Raw genomic sequence first — 16692 nt, 5'->3', positions numbered from 1 at the left:
AAATAGTCTCCAATACACTTTTACCACTTCTTCGGAACTATTCGCGCACGAAGGATGCTACTACCACATTGGTGGAATAAATAATAGTAACATAATGAAAAATCCTGAATATAAGAAGGGTATTCCAGTATTTCTCAATCCAATTCTCTTAAAGCTTCCATCGTAAGTTATATAGTATACGGTCTGGCGTTGTTTTGCAGGAATATCGCACTAAAGATTGGAATATCGCGTTGTTTTGATCTGTAGATAGGTATCACCGTGTTTATTAGGAGGTTATTGAAACTGCGCGTTCGAAGTTCGTTATTCATTGAAAAAATCAGCGCCAATTACTCCTCTCAGTTCCTAAAACACTGTACGCAACGCCTTCAACACTGACAGTGTAACTGTTGCGCCTTCGTCTTCCTTCCTTCACTCCATAGACGCGCGTGCTTTCTCTGGAATATAATGGTGTACTCAAGTCTCGTCTATAGTGAATATTCGGTACTATTTCAGAAATGTATATAGCAATAAAATGGGGAATTCCGTCAAGTTCGGTGTCGGCCATAGGTGTAGGTCTTGAAATATTTTGTAGGGATTACTTAGGTAGTATATTTACGTATAGTTACGTTTTGCGTTTAACAAGTACCGTTTAACCTTCTATTAGGGCCTCTGTCTAATTCCAACCCTATTTCAGATTCGGCTTAACCATGCGCCGTAAGGGCAATGGTGCCTTACCCAAAATTTTTAGACCTTTATAAGTATATTTGTTTAGTTTAACGCATCAGTATTTGCTGTTAAGCCCTAAATAGTGTTCACACTATTATGTGATTAGTAATATAATGGCGACATTTACACCATCGAAAAGATGTTCCAATAATTCTCCACTATCAGTGAATGAAAAAATTATTATTTTAAATGTACACGATTGCATCAAATACGATTACCCGAAATTTACTGTACAAGAAACTGTCGACCGATATTTCCAAATGACTGGAGTTGGAAAGTTCACCGTTTTTAAATTAATGCAGGGGAGAAAGATAGCAGGCCAAGTGGAACCTCCCAATAAAAGTCCAGGAAGACCAGTAAAGTCCTTGATGAAGACACCAAAAGTGTAATTGGAGGAAAGTTCACTCTTTTTATTTTAAAAAAAGAAATACCCACCCTAGATAAGATTTTAATGGAGTTTCGCCAGGATGACAGTATTCCGTTGATAACTAAAAAACTTTTATGGACCACTTTGATAAATATGGATTTTGCATTTGACTTGAAAGCGATGAAATTGTTTGCTGGCGACGAAAATACTTAAGAAGTATACAGAAGTACAGAACAGAGCAGATGAAAATCTTTTATCTTTATGATACGTGGATTAATGGTATACAGTACCAAAAATGCGACAAGACAAAAATATAACCAGTGCTCGCCAAGCTTTCATGGAAGGCCTATCAACAGGTATTAAGGTGCCTTCAGATAAACCAAACGGTTAAACGTGTTATGTTCTTGGGTAGTGAATTTTCATCAATTATAGGTTTCTGTGACTGTTTTTCACAAAACAGCAATTTATTTATATACTCGGAAAGAACACACAATTTAACTTAGGAACATATAATTGTTAAAATTGATTTCAATCACAAAATTATATCAAAGGTTTCCAGCTTATTTCACAGGTTTCCGTCTTAGATCCTCAATATCAGAAAGCTGCAGTTTCATATCGCGATATTGTTGCAAAGCATCTAATTTCATCTTTTTCATCAGCGTATAACTTTACAGAAAGATTGTGATTTGTCAAGAAAATTTTGAAAATTCAGAGATATGACTTGATATTTCACTGTGGATCATAGTTAGTTTTATTATTCACCATTAATGAGGGGCAATAAGACATTTTGCAAGTTGCGAATTTTTATTTTTTAATTAAAAAAAGTATTCGCACGAAGCCTGCTCACAATCAAGAAATTATTGGAATTTTAGTTTGGAAATATTAACTGGTCTTGTTTAGGAGTATGGTAGTTTATGAATATTTGGTTGCATATAGTAAAATTGTAACAATAAAAATCTTCTTAATGTGGACCTTTTTCCCCAACACTTTTGCCAATAGATATACATAGAAATCGAAAAAAAATATACTTCAAAGCATTACAATTAATTAAGTATTAAAACATAGGTTCTGGAATAAATTACATATTCCAGTTTAGTAGAATAGGGATAGTAGTGTCTGTACGTTTGGTTGCATATAGTAAAATCATATATTAATAGAAAATCTTTTTTGATGTTAAGAGAATAATAATATTCATTGTATTTCAATGTATTATAATAAAACACTTAAGACATTCATTTCTTATTTAAAAATGACATACTTTTTTCAATTAAGGTTCATAATGATTTCCATTAGAGTAATGAATGATATTATGAGAAAATTTGTTATGATAGGCAATAATATACAAATTCATTGACTGAAATTAGTTATTGCATTAATGCAATTTGTTTAATGTTAGATATAGACGTTAAATTTATTACATTATTATGGTTGCTGGTTTGTAAAATTTCAGTTCGCTCTACTTATACCTGTTATCATTGACACCATACCAAATAATTGTATTCTCTTGGAATAATTTTACATTTGCAATGATCAGAGCAAAATTAACATGGTTAATAAAATCGATTAATAACTATAAATATGAGAACAAATTTATTTCAATATAAATATAAAATTTTACCACATCTGATAGGATTCAGTTATCAATAATATGATCTATTAAATATCTTTTCCACCTTGCTTCGTATTTTTTCACTGTTTTATAATATCAATTATAGATGTTTTCTACGTGAGTTTACTATCATTTTTACTATACACAAATACAATGCATGTTTCTATTGAAAAAATTATCGTCTTGAGAGGTCGAAGGTAAGAGGGTCAGTGAATTACACAATAGTTTCAGGAATTTCAACCCAACTTCTGACATTTTATTTTAATTTCAACTAATATAATTACGGTTATGCAGGTTTAAATTACACCTCGCAAATTTAGGTTGCACGATATTTTTATTGATATCACTAAGATGTTAAAATGATTATTGACTGGTGGATAAAGGAAGATTCTATGTTGAGCCACACAAGAACCACATATATGTCAAAAATAATCACAAAGAGAAGGTTTAGTTAGTTCAATGATAAAGGCCATATAGAGACACTCTAATAAACATACACTATTCTCTACACGAGTTACACCTAACAAGTTTGAGAGAAACTGAATTCATGTATACTTTGAAATATTGGTATACCAACTCACAATAAAAAAAATATGTGAAGAGTACTGATTTCTTGTTTAATTACACAATTATTTTGGTTAGGTTAGGTTAGGTTAGGCATATTTCCGTAAAATTGTGAACCTTGGGGCTGAAGATAGATTTTCCATAATAACATAACAAATAATAAAACCGAGTATGTGCTGTCTAATAGTGATTTATAGCTGAATAGAGGTGAGCTTAATACGTGGACTTTAATTCTTTCATCATTTGAGGGGCGAGGTGAAGAAAAAAGAAACTGTTATTAACGCATAAATTCAGCATATCAGTTTAGTACAAAAAAATGACGAAGGAAAATTATTCAATAGTCAATATTCTAAATGAGGAGAAACTGAATAATTGATAGAAAAGTTTGAAGCTTCAGTCTCTGTAAACGATTACTTGACCATCGAAACGCAGACTAAACAGTGTATTTAGTACGAAGTGATCCATGCTTTTGAGAATGAAGAAAAACAGAAAATAAAATCGAATACCAGTAGAGGTACATACACTTGTGAATCAATTAAAGCAACGTGATAGTTAAACTATTCCATTGGTTGAGATTGGTTGAGATGTACATTCATAATAATTCCGAAAAACAATATAGAAATTATAGATTTTTTTCTCATATTCCATATGCTCAAATTACTTTTGATAATTACACTCCCTTATACGACGAGAAAGTTAACGAGATTTTAATAACACTTTAGATTCAGTAATGCTTTCTTGGTTGATTCCAAGGCTTCAATCTGCCTACTTCTTGGAGTTTCTCCGTGGTAATGAAAAGCTATAACAAAAAATATAAAATGATTAAAATAGAAAATAAAAATAGTATGCTTACCATCGAGAACACTTTTGACACTAACACAATCACTGCTGGTCTTCAGTTAACTGGTTAGCTAGATGCCTAATTATAGGGGACCTATTTGCAATTTATTGGTTTTTGGCGCGTGTGAGAAATATATTATTGGCGAGAGGGGTGGAGATCGGTTTCTCTGGAGGTTTTAAAGGAAATGTTATTGTTGGCCGGAGTGCTGTAGGAGCGAAGTAGATGAAGAATGTGCTTCCAAGTTGACGATAATATCTGGCTATCGTCCCTGCCGTCCCGGAGCAACTAAGAAAAGAGGTGATTCGTTACATACGGACCACGGAATCGGATCGCTTCATAACAATTAATGAATAATCACCTTCTCTTGATAATGGCTTTAAAGCGGAAGCCGAAACTTTTTTGTAAGTATTTATCAAAATATTAACTTAGGAAATGTCGAAGCTTCAATATTTATCTATCTTTTAAAAATTATTAAAAAACTAATTTTGAAACAAAAGAGACCTAAAGTCAAGAACATTTAGAAACAAACATATCAAAAGGTCTAAGAAATAAAAGATATGGCGTTTCGTCTAATTTTAAGTCTTTATCAAAATAAGATATTGACACTGACAATTTGCGTATTTATATTAATCAATAGATCGCTTAAATCATGAACATCAAAATAAGAATGAAATCAAAATAGAAATTTGTTTTAATTAGAAAAATTAATTTTTTCCTCAGTCCTTACATCTCAAATATGTAGCAGTACTTAATCAATCATCAAAACCAATTTTGAAACAGAATAGACCTAAAATCCAGCTAAGAAATAAGAGAGGAAGTAGTAACAAATATATAGAAAAGGGTCTAAATTTATCTTTATCTTTATTTACTTCACTAAACTAACATCTAAAATGTATGGTTCTATTTTATGAAACTGCAAATAATTCAATTGAGGCTGCTGTATATTTTTGAAATGTAACAATTAACGAAAAAATATTTTATGTGATTTTTATTTGGATATTCATGTTATATGTTGATTAATATAATATCGAAAGGTCAATTTTTATATATCATATTTCACATATCTAAATACTATACTATAAATTCTTAATTTTTTGCGATCAATGAGAATAATAATTTTTAATAAGTCATTGATCTAGATATATTATAAAAATTAAAATGATCGTTATTAGTACGAAGGAAGCGATTTTAAAAATAGATTGAAGACGGTGTTTCACAAGGTTCCAAATTTTTTATTAACCTAGATCGCGGGGGAAGAGGGAAAGTATTTACCGGTAAACACTATCACCACAGGGAGGATGGTATTTGGTGGCTAGTATAAATACAACCGCGCCCGTCTCAACTGCATCAGTTCCTCTCTACTTGTTTTTATTAGTGAACATGAAGATTCTGGTGAGTTCGCCAACTAGATTATTAAAAAGGCGGTATTAGAATGTTAATCGAATATAATTTAATAAGCAAGTGCTACACAGATGTTCAGGCTTCAAACTTAGAAATTATTTGCATTTTACGTTATGCCAACAATGGTTTTATTATTTGTATTAATGAATACATTTTAGAATAAATCGACCGTGTAGAAAAATAATCTTTGAAAAAAATGTCCTTTAGTTTTTTTGAATACTAATTTGTAGCTTTTCTTTCAAATTTCAATCATTTTCAATCAATCTTCAATGAAATATGATATTTCCCTTCTATATTTGACAGAAACGATTGATTCCTATTTATTTAATCAGAATTCGAAATATAGATTTTTATTCTTAGTCATTAACTTCAACCTAATTTGTAAACATTATATTTCAGTCAGTTTGACAATAATTTCAATGTATTTTTACAATTAATTTGAATCAAATAAATTAACTAGTTACTTTATTAATTTTGTATTGAGGTATGATTTAATTTTTCATAATATATGATAAAGTTATACTATAAAAATTTATGATTGATTTTATTGTAAATTTGTTAATAACGTGCTAGTTTCATTAATTGGAGTCAACTATATTCGAAAAATTATTTCATTAATACGTAATAAACTGCCTATTCGTAATCGTGAACGAAAGTACATCCTCTATTTTTTATTTCGGAATATCATATGAGGAAATTCTTACATATATGGTATTGGTTTTGAAATACAATTAAAAATAGTAGACTTCATCATTCATTTTATTCCATAATACCACTTACATTTAATAAGACCAAATTCTACAATATATTATACATTACATTGATATATTCCATAGATTTTATATTTTTCTTCTCAATACAACAGTATCTGATCAATTAAAAATAAATCAGCCATTTAGTCTTCTGAGAATAAATAATTATCTCATAGCTGTATTGTAAATTGTAAATATAAAAACAAATTCTCGTCGGATATTACTCAAATATTACGAATCTCTTGAAATTTTGGTAATAATGTTTTGATAATAACTTTTTTCATCGAACAGCTATTCTTTTGATACTTTTCTTCTATATCTCACTTTCCAGTCGATATTTCGGTAGGAACTATATAAGCGAATTTATTGCAATAAAATTAGATGAATTATATAATTTTATCTTAATGACATAACTTACTGCTCTAACACCGATACAACTGGCAGAATCAAATAGTCAGGTTTCATGTTTCTTATTAATATCTGATATATTATCTATAACAGTATTTCTATCAAAATTCATATTATCTAATTATTCGTAGAGCAATTTTTAAGTTGCATAATGAATACTTATTTTTATTAATACCCTATATTTCCTTTTTTCAGATTTGCGCTATTCTTATAGCTTCTGTGCTAGCTGAAGAAGCACCAAAGAAAAAGCGAGGACTTCTTCTTGGAGGTGGTGACAGCTTTGGTCATGGTGGTGGAAGTGGCGGATATGGAGGTATCAGTCTAGGAGGAGGTCATGGTGGATTAAGCGACCTTGGAAGTAGTGGAGGCGATTTTGGAGGACAAGGTGGTTTTGGCGGTGGAATTGGAGGTGGTATTGGAGGAGGAATCGGAGGAGGTGATGAAGGTCACATAAGTCACATAACTTTACACAAAACTATACCTGTACCAGTACCCCAGCCCTACCCTGTTCCAGTTGAGAGAAAAGTACCTTACCCTGTTAATGTACCAGTAGCTGTTAAAGTAGATAAACCTTACACAGTTCATGTACCTAAGCCATACCCAGTTCATATCGATAAACCATACCCCGTCAAGGTTGTTAAGAATGTACCTGTACCCGTCAAAGTACCCTATAAAGTACCAGTTCCAGTGAAATACCCTGTACACATTCCAAAACCTTACCCAGTACCAGTTCATAAACCAGTACCAGTTCACGTACCAGATGTTCAGATAGTGAAAAAACCCGTTCCAGTTATTATTAATGCTGGTCATGGTAGTGGAGACTTTGGTGGTAGTGATGGAGGATATGGGGGACTCAGTTCTGGAGGATTTAGTGGACACGGAGGATTTAGCTCTGGAGGATCAAGCGGATATGGAGGATCCAGTTATGGAAGTCTTGGCGGCCATGGAGGATTCAGCTCTCTAGACTTAGGTAGCCATGGAGGAATCAGCTCTGGTAGCTTCGGTGGATATTCTTCTTCTTCTTATGGAAGCGGTTATGGACATCATTAAAACAATTGTGAAAATCATTTTTTTGTATGCAAATTAGAAATAGCTTCACCGTTGAGAAGGTGAAGATTTTTTCTAAATTGCTGAGAACAGATTCTTCATGTTTTCTCATGTGATAAGTCTTTCTTTCTCGAAAAAAATAAAACATGTAAAATTTCTACGTATTTGTTAAAACAGTGAATAAATGATTTATTTTTTTTATAAATAAATTTTTAATTGCTCTCAACTCATCATAAAATAATATTATGGGGTAACCTTCATTATTGATAAGATTCCATGAACTTTGTGCCCATAATGATACTTTTGTGAGATAATAGGTTATAGTTGTGCCAGTAATTGAGTAAAATGGGCGAACACATATATTTAGCAGATTATTAGTACTTATTTTAATCAATTCAACGTAATCAACTAGATTACGTTGTTGAGAAACCAAATAGAGACAAAACTAGCACATCTTAACCTCTTTTGAAAGCCTTGTGTCTCGTGTAGTGTTAGATGGTACTTTCTTTTTCTCGGTTTTGTGAATAAACTTCCATTCACAATAATTTGAAAAATTAGATAATCATTCCCAACAATATTAAGGCATAATTTGTTATTTGGAACTTTGGATGGAAAACCTTTAATATGGGTCTATTTCATTGTCATCCAAGATTTCTGTATGATATATTGATTCATAAGATGAAAAGTTATGAATGTTTGCAGAACATGTAATTTGCTAACAATCTAGCTCTGTAGCTCTGTAGCTCTGTCCTAAAGAATCATAGTCTTGCCCCCAAAAGGTGTACTGCAGATGGCTTCTCACTAGTACAAGTAATTCGAAGATGCAGTACATTTATCGATTTTTAGGGTATTAAAAAGAGACTGAAGGAAATCAAAGAAGGCTAGGTCAATACCGTGGGCATATCACTAATTCGTGTCTGAGTCGATTATTGCTTCTTCAAATAAAAAGACGGAATACGTATAATTGTTTCGAGAAGATTTTAACTGAAGACGTTAACAATAAATAAGGAATATGAATTGTCACTTCAAAACTTGTACATTTGTACATATTTATTTTCTTAAATTGTGTAAAAAATATTGACGGCGCAACTTCTCCATTGTAGTTCATTAATAACAAGTGTAACACCTTCCATAATCCCTAGACGCACTACAATCATGGTTTCGCTTCGTACAGCATCTTCCTGAACCGTTGCCATCAGCGTGCTGTTCTCATATGAATGAAGGATTACCTCTTCAGACTGAACATACTGTTTATAGTACCACTACACTAGCACTTATTCTGTCTGACGCGCATTTCTATATCTAAGTTATCGTCCTCGGGGACTGAAAGTAAACTAAAATCTAATAATTTGGCTTACCTGTATCGTTAGGAGGGAATCTTCACATTTAGTCCTAAATGAATTAATTTTCGCAGGAGAAGGTTTATTGGTGGGAAAATTCAGTATTATTAAACAGGTTAGTCAAGTTATTAGGTTTTAGTTTACCATCAGTCTTTGAAGACGAAAACTTGGTTATCGAAACGCGAAAGACAGTGTAGTTGTCAGTATTGGTGAAGTGGTAGTGTAAACATTAGTGTGTTCAGTATAAAAATCACCAAGTTAATACCTCTTCATACCACTTTAATGGCTCTGTTTCTAAAAATCGATTGGAAACTATATAGATTCATTACCACTATTTCCAGAATCACGTCTTTTTCCATATCAGTAGCAATTTCCTTTGCGTGAACTTTTCTGCATCAATTTTCAATTGGATTTGTGTTTCTCCGTTTCTTTCAGGTCACTTAATGTCTTAGCCATGTTTATAACATTAGTTATTTAAAGTATCCCACTTCTGACATTTATGTTATCCTTATTTATTCAAACAGTTTTTCAACGGGGTGGTGATTTTATGCACACGGTGTATCTAAATTACTTAATTCATTTTTACACTTGCAATAAATACACTAAAATATTCACTATGTACTCACATTCATTACTAATCACCAATTGTTAAAGTGCTAATTTATTTGAATTCACTGATTACTCCTTACTATTCCGACGTGTTCACTATGGTATCTAATTATTTAGTGACTATTGTGGTAAATAAAGACTCGTTTTTATACACTATAATCATAAGCACAATGTTAGAAATCTCTAATTTGCCGTTAACAAATGAAAAGGTCTTTCTAGAAATTCAATCTATAAAAATAGGCACATTATACTGTAAACAGATTATAAAAGCAGTATAAAGAAATTGCTGTCATAAACATATGTAAATGGAAATTGTATCCGGTGCATCCGTCAAACTATAGATCCTATTAACTTAATACTACAGAAAATCAAAGAAGCTTATAGAAATAGAGAGGTGAGAAATTTTTATCAAGAAATAAAGAGGTGAAGGCCAAAACCAGGCAGCATCTTATTTTCTGAAGAGCAAAGATGGACCACTACTAAATTAATAGAGTTATCATTGTTTCTTAATGCTTTTTTTTATCTTGGGTAGCGCAAACAGATCACACGTACGTCGATTTTTCGGAGGTTTTCCGACCTGTAAAACTTCTAGCGTTATTACAGCGTTCTTATTTGAGGTTCGGACTCCACGATCCAAGAGTTTTCACACGTGTACCATATGAGGTTTTCCAGCCCATTTGTTCGCCGGGGAAAACCGACTGGGATTTTCATATTTGACCTGTACAGAGTGCCAGAAATGCCGGTTGGTGATGTACTAATTACGGGCCCCCCATTTCCAAGCTAAAATGTCGTGTACCTTATCGATGCTGTTTATATAGCCAGCTCCCGACTATTATAGGTTCCGTATACCGGTCAGATTAATTTTTTTTTCTTTATTTCATTAGTGGATTGAACATATATATATATATATATATATATATATATATATATATATATATATATATATATATATATATATATATATATATATATATATATATATATATATTGTTATGGTATGAATATATTCAAAATAAATTATTAAATAATAATAAGATATGAATAAAGCAATAAGCTCAGTTCTGTTATTCGGTTACTTAGAGCAGTTTATCACAATAAAATAAATAACATTCTTTATATTAAGTTTTGGCCAACACTATATTCTAAATTATTATTTAATTTTGACAAATCCTGTATAATCAAAGAATTTAATCCATAAATTGACAGATAAAAACAAGAGCACCAACTTCAAAAATTTGTGTGACATACCAACATAAATATTAAGGTTATAAATGATAAAATATAAAAATTTTGACAACTGCAATGATAAAATTAATAGCATAGGAATGAAATAAATACAACAAAGAAATTATAGAATAATATTATTTGAATAAAGTCACAATAATTTAAAAATTTAGAAATGACAATTTAGTAACTAACTTTTAAAATAAATATCATTGGTTAAAAGAAAAAAAAAAGTTTGTTTAAAAAAAAGGAATGAAGAAAAAAATCAACAACGAAAAAAAAAATTTTTTTTGGCAAGAGAAAAAAGAGTAAAATAATTTTTATTGGAATTTAAAAAAATTAAAATCTTGATAAAAAAGGCATAAAATATTCAAAGGATTGATAATTAATAATTGTATAAGTGTAGTAATAAGAAATTAGTGAAAACAATTAAATAAAGTGAAATAAGTGAGAATACTCACAAAGGGACAATTTCCAAGATAAAGAAGTTGTGAAAAGGAAAAGAACAGGAGTGGAACTACAGCGGAGTATCTGTTTATTCTGCAAGGCCGTAACAATTTCCAATTAAAAAAAAAAAACAAACACTTAAGGTACTGTTCTATTAAGTTTAAGTATTTCTTTTAGTATATAATATTTGAGTTCACATTTCCATATAATTTAGTTTTATGAATGTAATTATGAGTATGAATGAATGAATGAATGTTTGTAAAATAAAATAATTGTAATAGCTAGTTAAGAAATTGTATATTTTGAATATTTTATTCATTATAAAGAACAGACCCGGTCTTAAAACTATTATAATCTGACCTTATAACCATAACAATTTATCGCAATAAAATTTTTTAATTTGACCTCACAATATAATACCCTGAGAATAAAAAAAAATAATAATAACATAATAAAATAAAGAAATTCAAATAATTATTAATGGCGCCCAAATTAAAATCTGATTTTATTTAAAATAAAATTTATAAAAATAAACATCATCACACTATTAATACCATAACAATATATATATATATATATATATATATATATATATATATATATATATATATATATATATATATATATATATATATATATGTCACCTACGCCATTGCCCTTAGGTGGACAGTATATTGTGCTGATTAAGAACTTATTCTATTGTAGAATTGCTTAGCTTGTGTTTACTAAAAGATTATTTAATTCACGATTGTAATAAAAAATATCAGTCTTGTAATTGAAGTTGTTGGTAGAATTTATGTTAGAAATAAAGTTAGTTTTTGAAAACACGGTTCCAGTAAATTAAAAGTTAAGTGGCGCAGTCAGTAGGATAGTCAATCGGAAGTTAAAGCATATAAAGTTCGGTTCGTTTCTACGATTTGTTGACTATTCGAACAAGTAAAGTTAAATTATTGGAACTCTTAGTTGGGTGAACTGAGTAACTCAACTAGAAGATCTGTGTTGTGCTAGAAACCGGAAGAATCAAGAGGATATTGGTTGTTCCTGTGCAGTCCGAGCCAATGGAAAGGATCTTCATTCTATTGCTGTAAGTGTTTTAATGTCATATAGAGGAAATATTAATTATTTACTTGACACATCTGACGATTCTGACTCAAATTCTGATTCAAATAACTCAAATTCAGGCTCAAACTCTGTTAATACTAAAATAAAATTTAACTTAGCATCACCAAAACTTTTTTCTACGAACAATTTTAATAAAATGGCTACTCCACAATTACCTATTTTAAAAAAGGAGTATCTTGATATGATACCCGAATTTGATGGAAACAATGCATTACTTCCTAGGTTTATAGAAATTTCAGAGAAATTAGTAAGTAAGTTTTATAATACTGTGGATGTAGGGGATTTTCAAAATGAATATTTGATGTCCAGCATTTTAGCAAAAATAAAAGGTGAAGCAGCCATAAACATTTCTTCTTGTACGATAAGAACTTGGGAAAATCTAAAAGATGCACTTCTTAATACTTATGCTGACAAAAGAGATATTTACACTTTAAGTATAGAACTTTCAGAAATGAAACAAGGTAATGAAACGCCTTTCGAATTTTATAATAGAATTCAACATTTATTAAATCTTCAAATTTCTTATCTCACGACACATTCTAATGTTAGTGAACATTTAATTTTGGGTAATTACTATAAAAATTTGGCTCTCAGAGTATTGCTACGCGGTTTAACAGAACCTTTAGGCAGATTAATGCGTACGAAAAATCCAGAAAATTTGAATATTGCTTTAAATGTTCTTAAAAATGATTTTCAAGTTTATATGACCCAGAATAATCATCCGAAAAATATTTTTTCACCCTTGAATACGCAAAATAATTCACATAAAAATAAAACCAATTTCCAAAATAATGTGGCATATAGGCAGCCACCTCCTAGGCAAAATTCTATTCCGAATTATCAATATACTAATCGAAATTCCGCATCAAACCCGCAAAATCGTCCTTCAACTTCTTACACTCCTTCTAATAGGAATAATTCAAACTTTTCTAATAATGGTCAAAACGTCTTTAAACCCAATCAGAACCAAAAATTTCCAAATCCAACTCCAATGAGTATGTCTACAAGAAATACATCTAGACCCCCTCAAAATTATCAAAATAGGTTCCAACACAATCCGAATCAACCTAGAAATTTTATCTCGGAAGAACTCCATAATATAGACGATTCTGATTGCACTAATGATGAATCCGATAATTTTTTAGAGACACCAGCCTCGGAACCAAACCAACATTATCGAATTGTTAAACTTAAATAATTCAGAAAGCGTGTTACCCTATATAATTTTTCCAGAACAAAATCTTAAGGTTTTAATTGATACTGGTAGCACAAGATCCTTTGTGACACCAGCAGTTGCTGAGAAATATTTCAAAAAATCTTATGTCAAAAAACCCTTCCATGTAAAATCTGCCTTTGGTAGCAGTCAACAAAATTTCTGCACACTCATTCCAATCCCTAAAATGTTTAATTATAGGAAACCGCTCAATTTAGAATATTGCGTTTTCAAATTTCACGATCATTTTGATTGTTTGTTAGGATTGGATAATTTAAAAATACTTAATGCAATTATCGATTTAAATAATAATTTGCTTATGACTCCTTATAGTCAAATTAAATTGAATTACTTTGACATTAAAACTGGATCCACAAATTGTATAGTAGTGCCTCCACGTTGTGAACAAGTAATTAAATTAAATATTGAAAATGTAAAAAATGGTAATGTAATTATACCATATACACGAATTGGGAAATTAGAAATCCCTGAATGTTTAACAAAAGTTGAAAATAATATAGCTTTATGTACAATTTTAAATCCTTCAGAATCCAACTTTCGAGTAGATTTAAGCCCTTCTATTAGTGTTGAGACATTCGATGAATACGAACAAACCCTCAACCCAAATTTTAATGAAATTTATTGTGAAAATGTTAAATTTGATGTTTCGAAAGTTAGAACTGAACACATGAATTCCGAAGAGAAACAATCTATTAAAATTAATTCAAGAGTATAGTGATATTTTTCATGTTGAAGGAAATCAGCTCACCTTCACAAGTAAAATAAAACATCACATTAAAACTTCTAATGAAATACCTATTTATTCAAAATCATACAGGTATCCTGAGATTCACCGAACGGAAATTCAAAATCAAATACGAAAAATGTTAAGTAATAATATTATTAGACCATCCAATTCTCCATGGTCTAGCAACATTTGGATAGTCCCAAAGAAGCTAGATGCTTCTCAAAAGCCGAAGTTTCGACTCGTTGTTGACTATCGAAAACTGAATGAGATCACAATTGGAGATCGATATCCATTGCCAGATATTACAACGTTACTAGATAAGCTTGGACGTTGTCAATATTTTACAACATTAGATCTCGCTTCTGGTTTCCATCAGATCGAAATGGCTGAGGAGGATATTCCGAAAACAGCCTTTAATGTAGAAAACGGGCACTATGAATATGTGCGCATGCCTATGGGTCTGAAAGGAGCTCCTGCAACCTTTCAAAGGGTCATGGACAATATCCTAATGGGTATACAGAACGAAAAATGTTTGGTGTACCTTGATGATATAATTGTGTTCAGTACCAGTTTACAAGAACACATCACAAATTTAAAAGAAGTATTCAATAGATTAAGAGAATCTAATTTTAAATTACAAATTGATAAATGCGAATTCTTGCGAAAAGAAGTAGCATATCTGGGACATATTGTCACGCCAGAAGGTGTAAAACCGAACCCAGATAAAATTTTAGCAATTCAAAAATTTCCAATACCAAAAATTTCAAAACAATTAAAAGGTTTCCTTGGACTCCTAGGATATTACCGAAAATTTATAAAAGATTTTTCAAAATTAACTAAACCATTAACTATTAGACTGAAAAAAGATGCAATTATTAATGTAAACGATTCAGATTACGTCGAATGCTTTGAAATGTGTAAAAATCTGTTGATGAATGAACCAATACTTCAATATCCAGATTTTACAAAACCCTTTAACCTTACCACAGATGCCAGCAATTATGCTTTAGGTGCTGTTTTAAGTCAAGGCAAAATAGGCTCTGATTTACCTGTGGCTTACGCCAGCAGAACCCTAAATGATTCAGAATGCAACTATTCTGTAATCGAGAAAGAACTTCTTGCCATAGTTTGGGCAACCAAATACTTCCGCCCCTATCTTTTTGGCAGAAAATTTACAATAGTTACCGATCATAAACCACTCCAGTGGTTATTCTCACTTAAAGATCCAAGTTCAAAACTTGTTAGATGGCGCTTGAAACTTGAGGAATATGATTATGATATTGTATACAAAAAGGGTGCTTTAAATACCAATAGCGATTGTTTATCCCGAATTCAAATAAATATCAATGAAACTGAATTACAAGAACCTCAATGTTTATATGGAGAAATTTAATAAAAAACTCTCATCAACTCCCGACGATAATGTATCGCTAATAGTTGAAACAGATAACGAAAGTAATAATAATGAGAATGACGACGAAGATATAACTGTTCATACAAATGAGGAAAATCCTGCAATTGGTATACCAATTTCAGATTCAGCGATAAATGTTGGTAAAAATCAATTAATATTTTCGGAAGTAAATTTCGAACCAGCCGTACCTACTATTATGAAACTATATGAAAATAAACAAAGAATTGTTGTGCAATTATCTAAAAACAATTTTGAGCAAGATGTCATTAATTTCGTAAAAGAATACATAGTACCAAAAACTAAATATTTTATTTATTTCGAAGACCCAATTTATGAAAAATTCAGTGTCGTTCTACAAAATCACTTTCAAGATTCTCAAATTGACTTTGTTAAATGTAATAAAAAATTAATAGATGTTCCCTTAAATGAAATTAAAGAAGTGATTCAAAATTACCACGAAGGTAAGACTAATCATAGAGGACTAGATGAAACTGAAAATCAATTAAAAACTTTGTATTACTGGCCAAATCAAAGAGCATCTATACAAACTTATATAAACAAATGTGAAGTTTGCCAGTTAAGGAAATATGATAGAAAACCAATAAAACCATTTTTAAATGTTACCCCCACAGCTACTAAACCTTTTCAAATTTTGCATTTAGACACGATAACCTTAGAAAATAGTAAATTTCTTACGATAATAGATTCATTTTCCAAATATGGTCAAATGTATGAATTAAAATCTAGACAAGGAATAGAGGTAGCTCATAGTCTAATTAAATATTTTACACGCCACTGTATACCAGAACAAATAATTTCGGACAATGGAACTGAGTTAAAAAATTCTGTTGTAAAAGAACTATTAGAAACGCATAAAATTA

The 16692-nt window shown here is 30.7% G+C and overlaps 1 protein-coding gene across 1 annotated transcript in view; it reads left to right on the top strand.

Moving 5' to 3' along the window:
• Window positions 1-5429: 5429 nt before the first annotated feature.
• The window catches only part of LOC130441667 (keratin, type I cytoskeletal 9-like), a 38253-nt gene continuing 26990 nt past the window's right edge, over window positions 5430-16692 (top strand). Inside the window, exons 1-3 of the mRNA XM_056775448.1 lie at window positions 5430-5478; window positions 6843-7680; window positions 15195-15770. Coding sequence (XP_056631426.1) covers window positions 5467-5478; window positions 6843-7680; window positions 15195-15770 — 1426 coding nt within the window. The 5' untranslated portion in view covers window positions 5430-5466. The remainder of the gene's footprint in view (window positions 5479-6842; window positions 7681-15194; window positions 15771-16692) is intronic.

Source organism: Diorhabda sublineata, chromosome 3, assembly GCF_026230105.1.
Source record: "Diorhabda sublineata isolate icDioSubl1.1 chromosome 3, icDioSubl1.1, whole genome shotgun sequence".
In the NCBI taxonomy this organism is placed as follows: Eukaryota; Metazoa; Arthropoda; class Insecta; order Coleoptera; family Chrysomelidae; genus Diorhabda; species Diorhabda sublineata.
The sequence above is the reverse complement of the archived record's forward strand: the minus strand, read 5'-3'. Positions and strand labels throughout refer to the sequence as shown.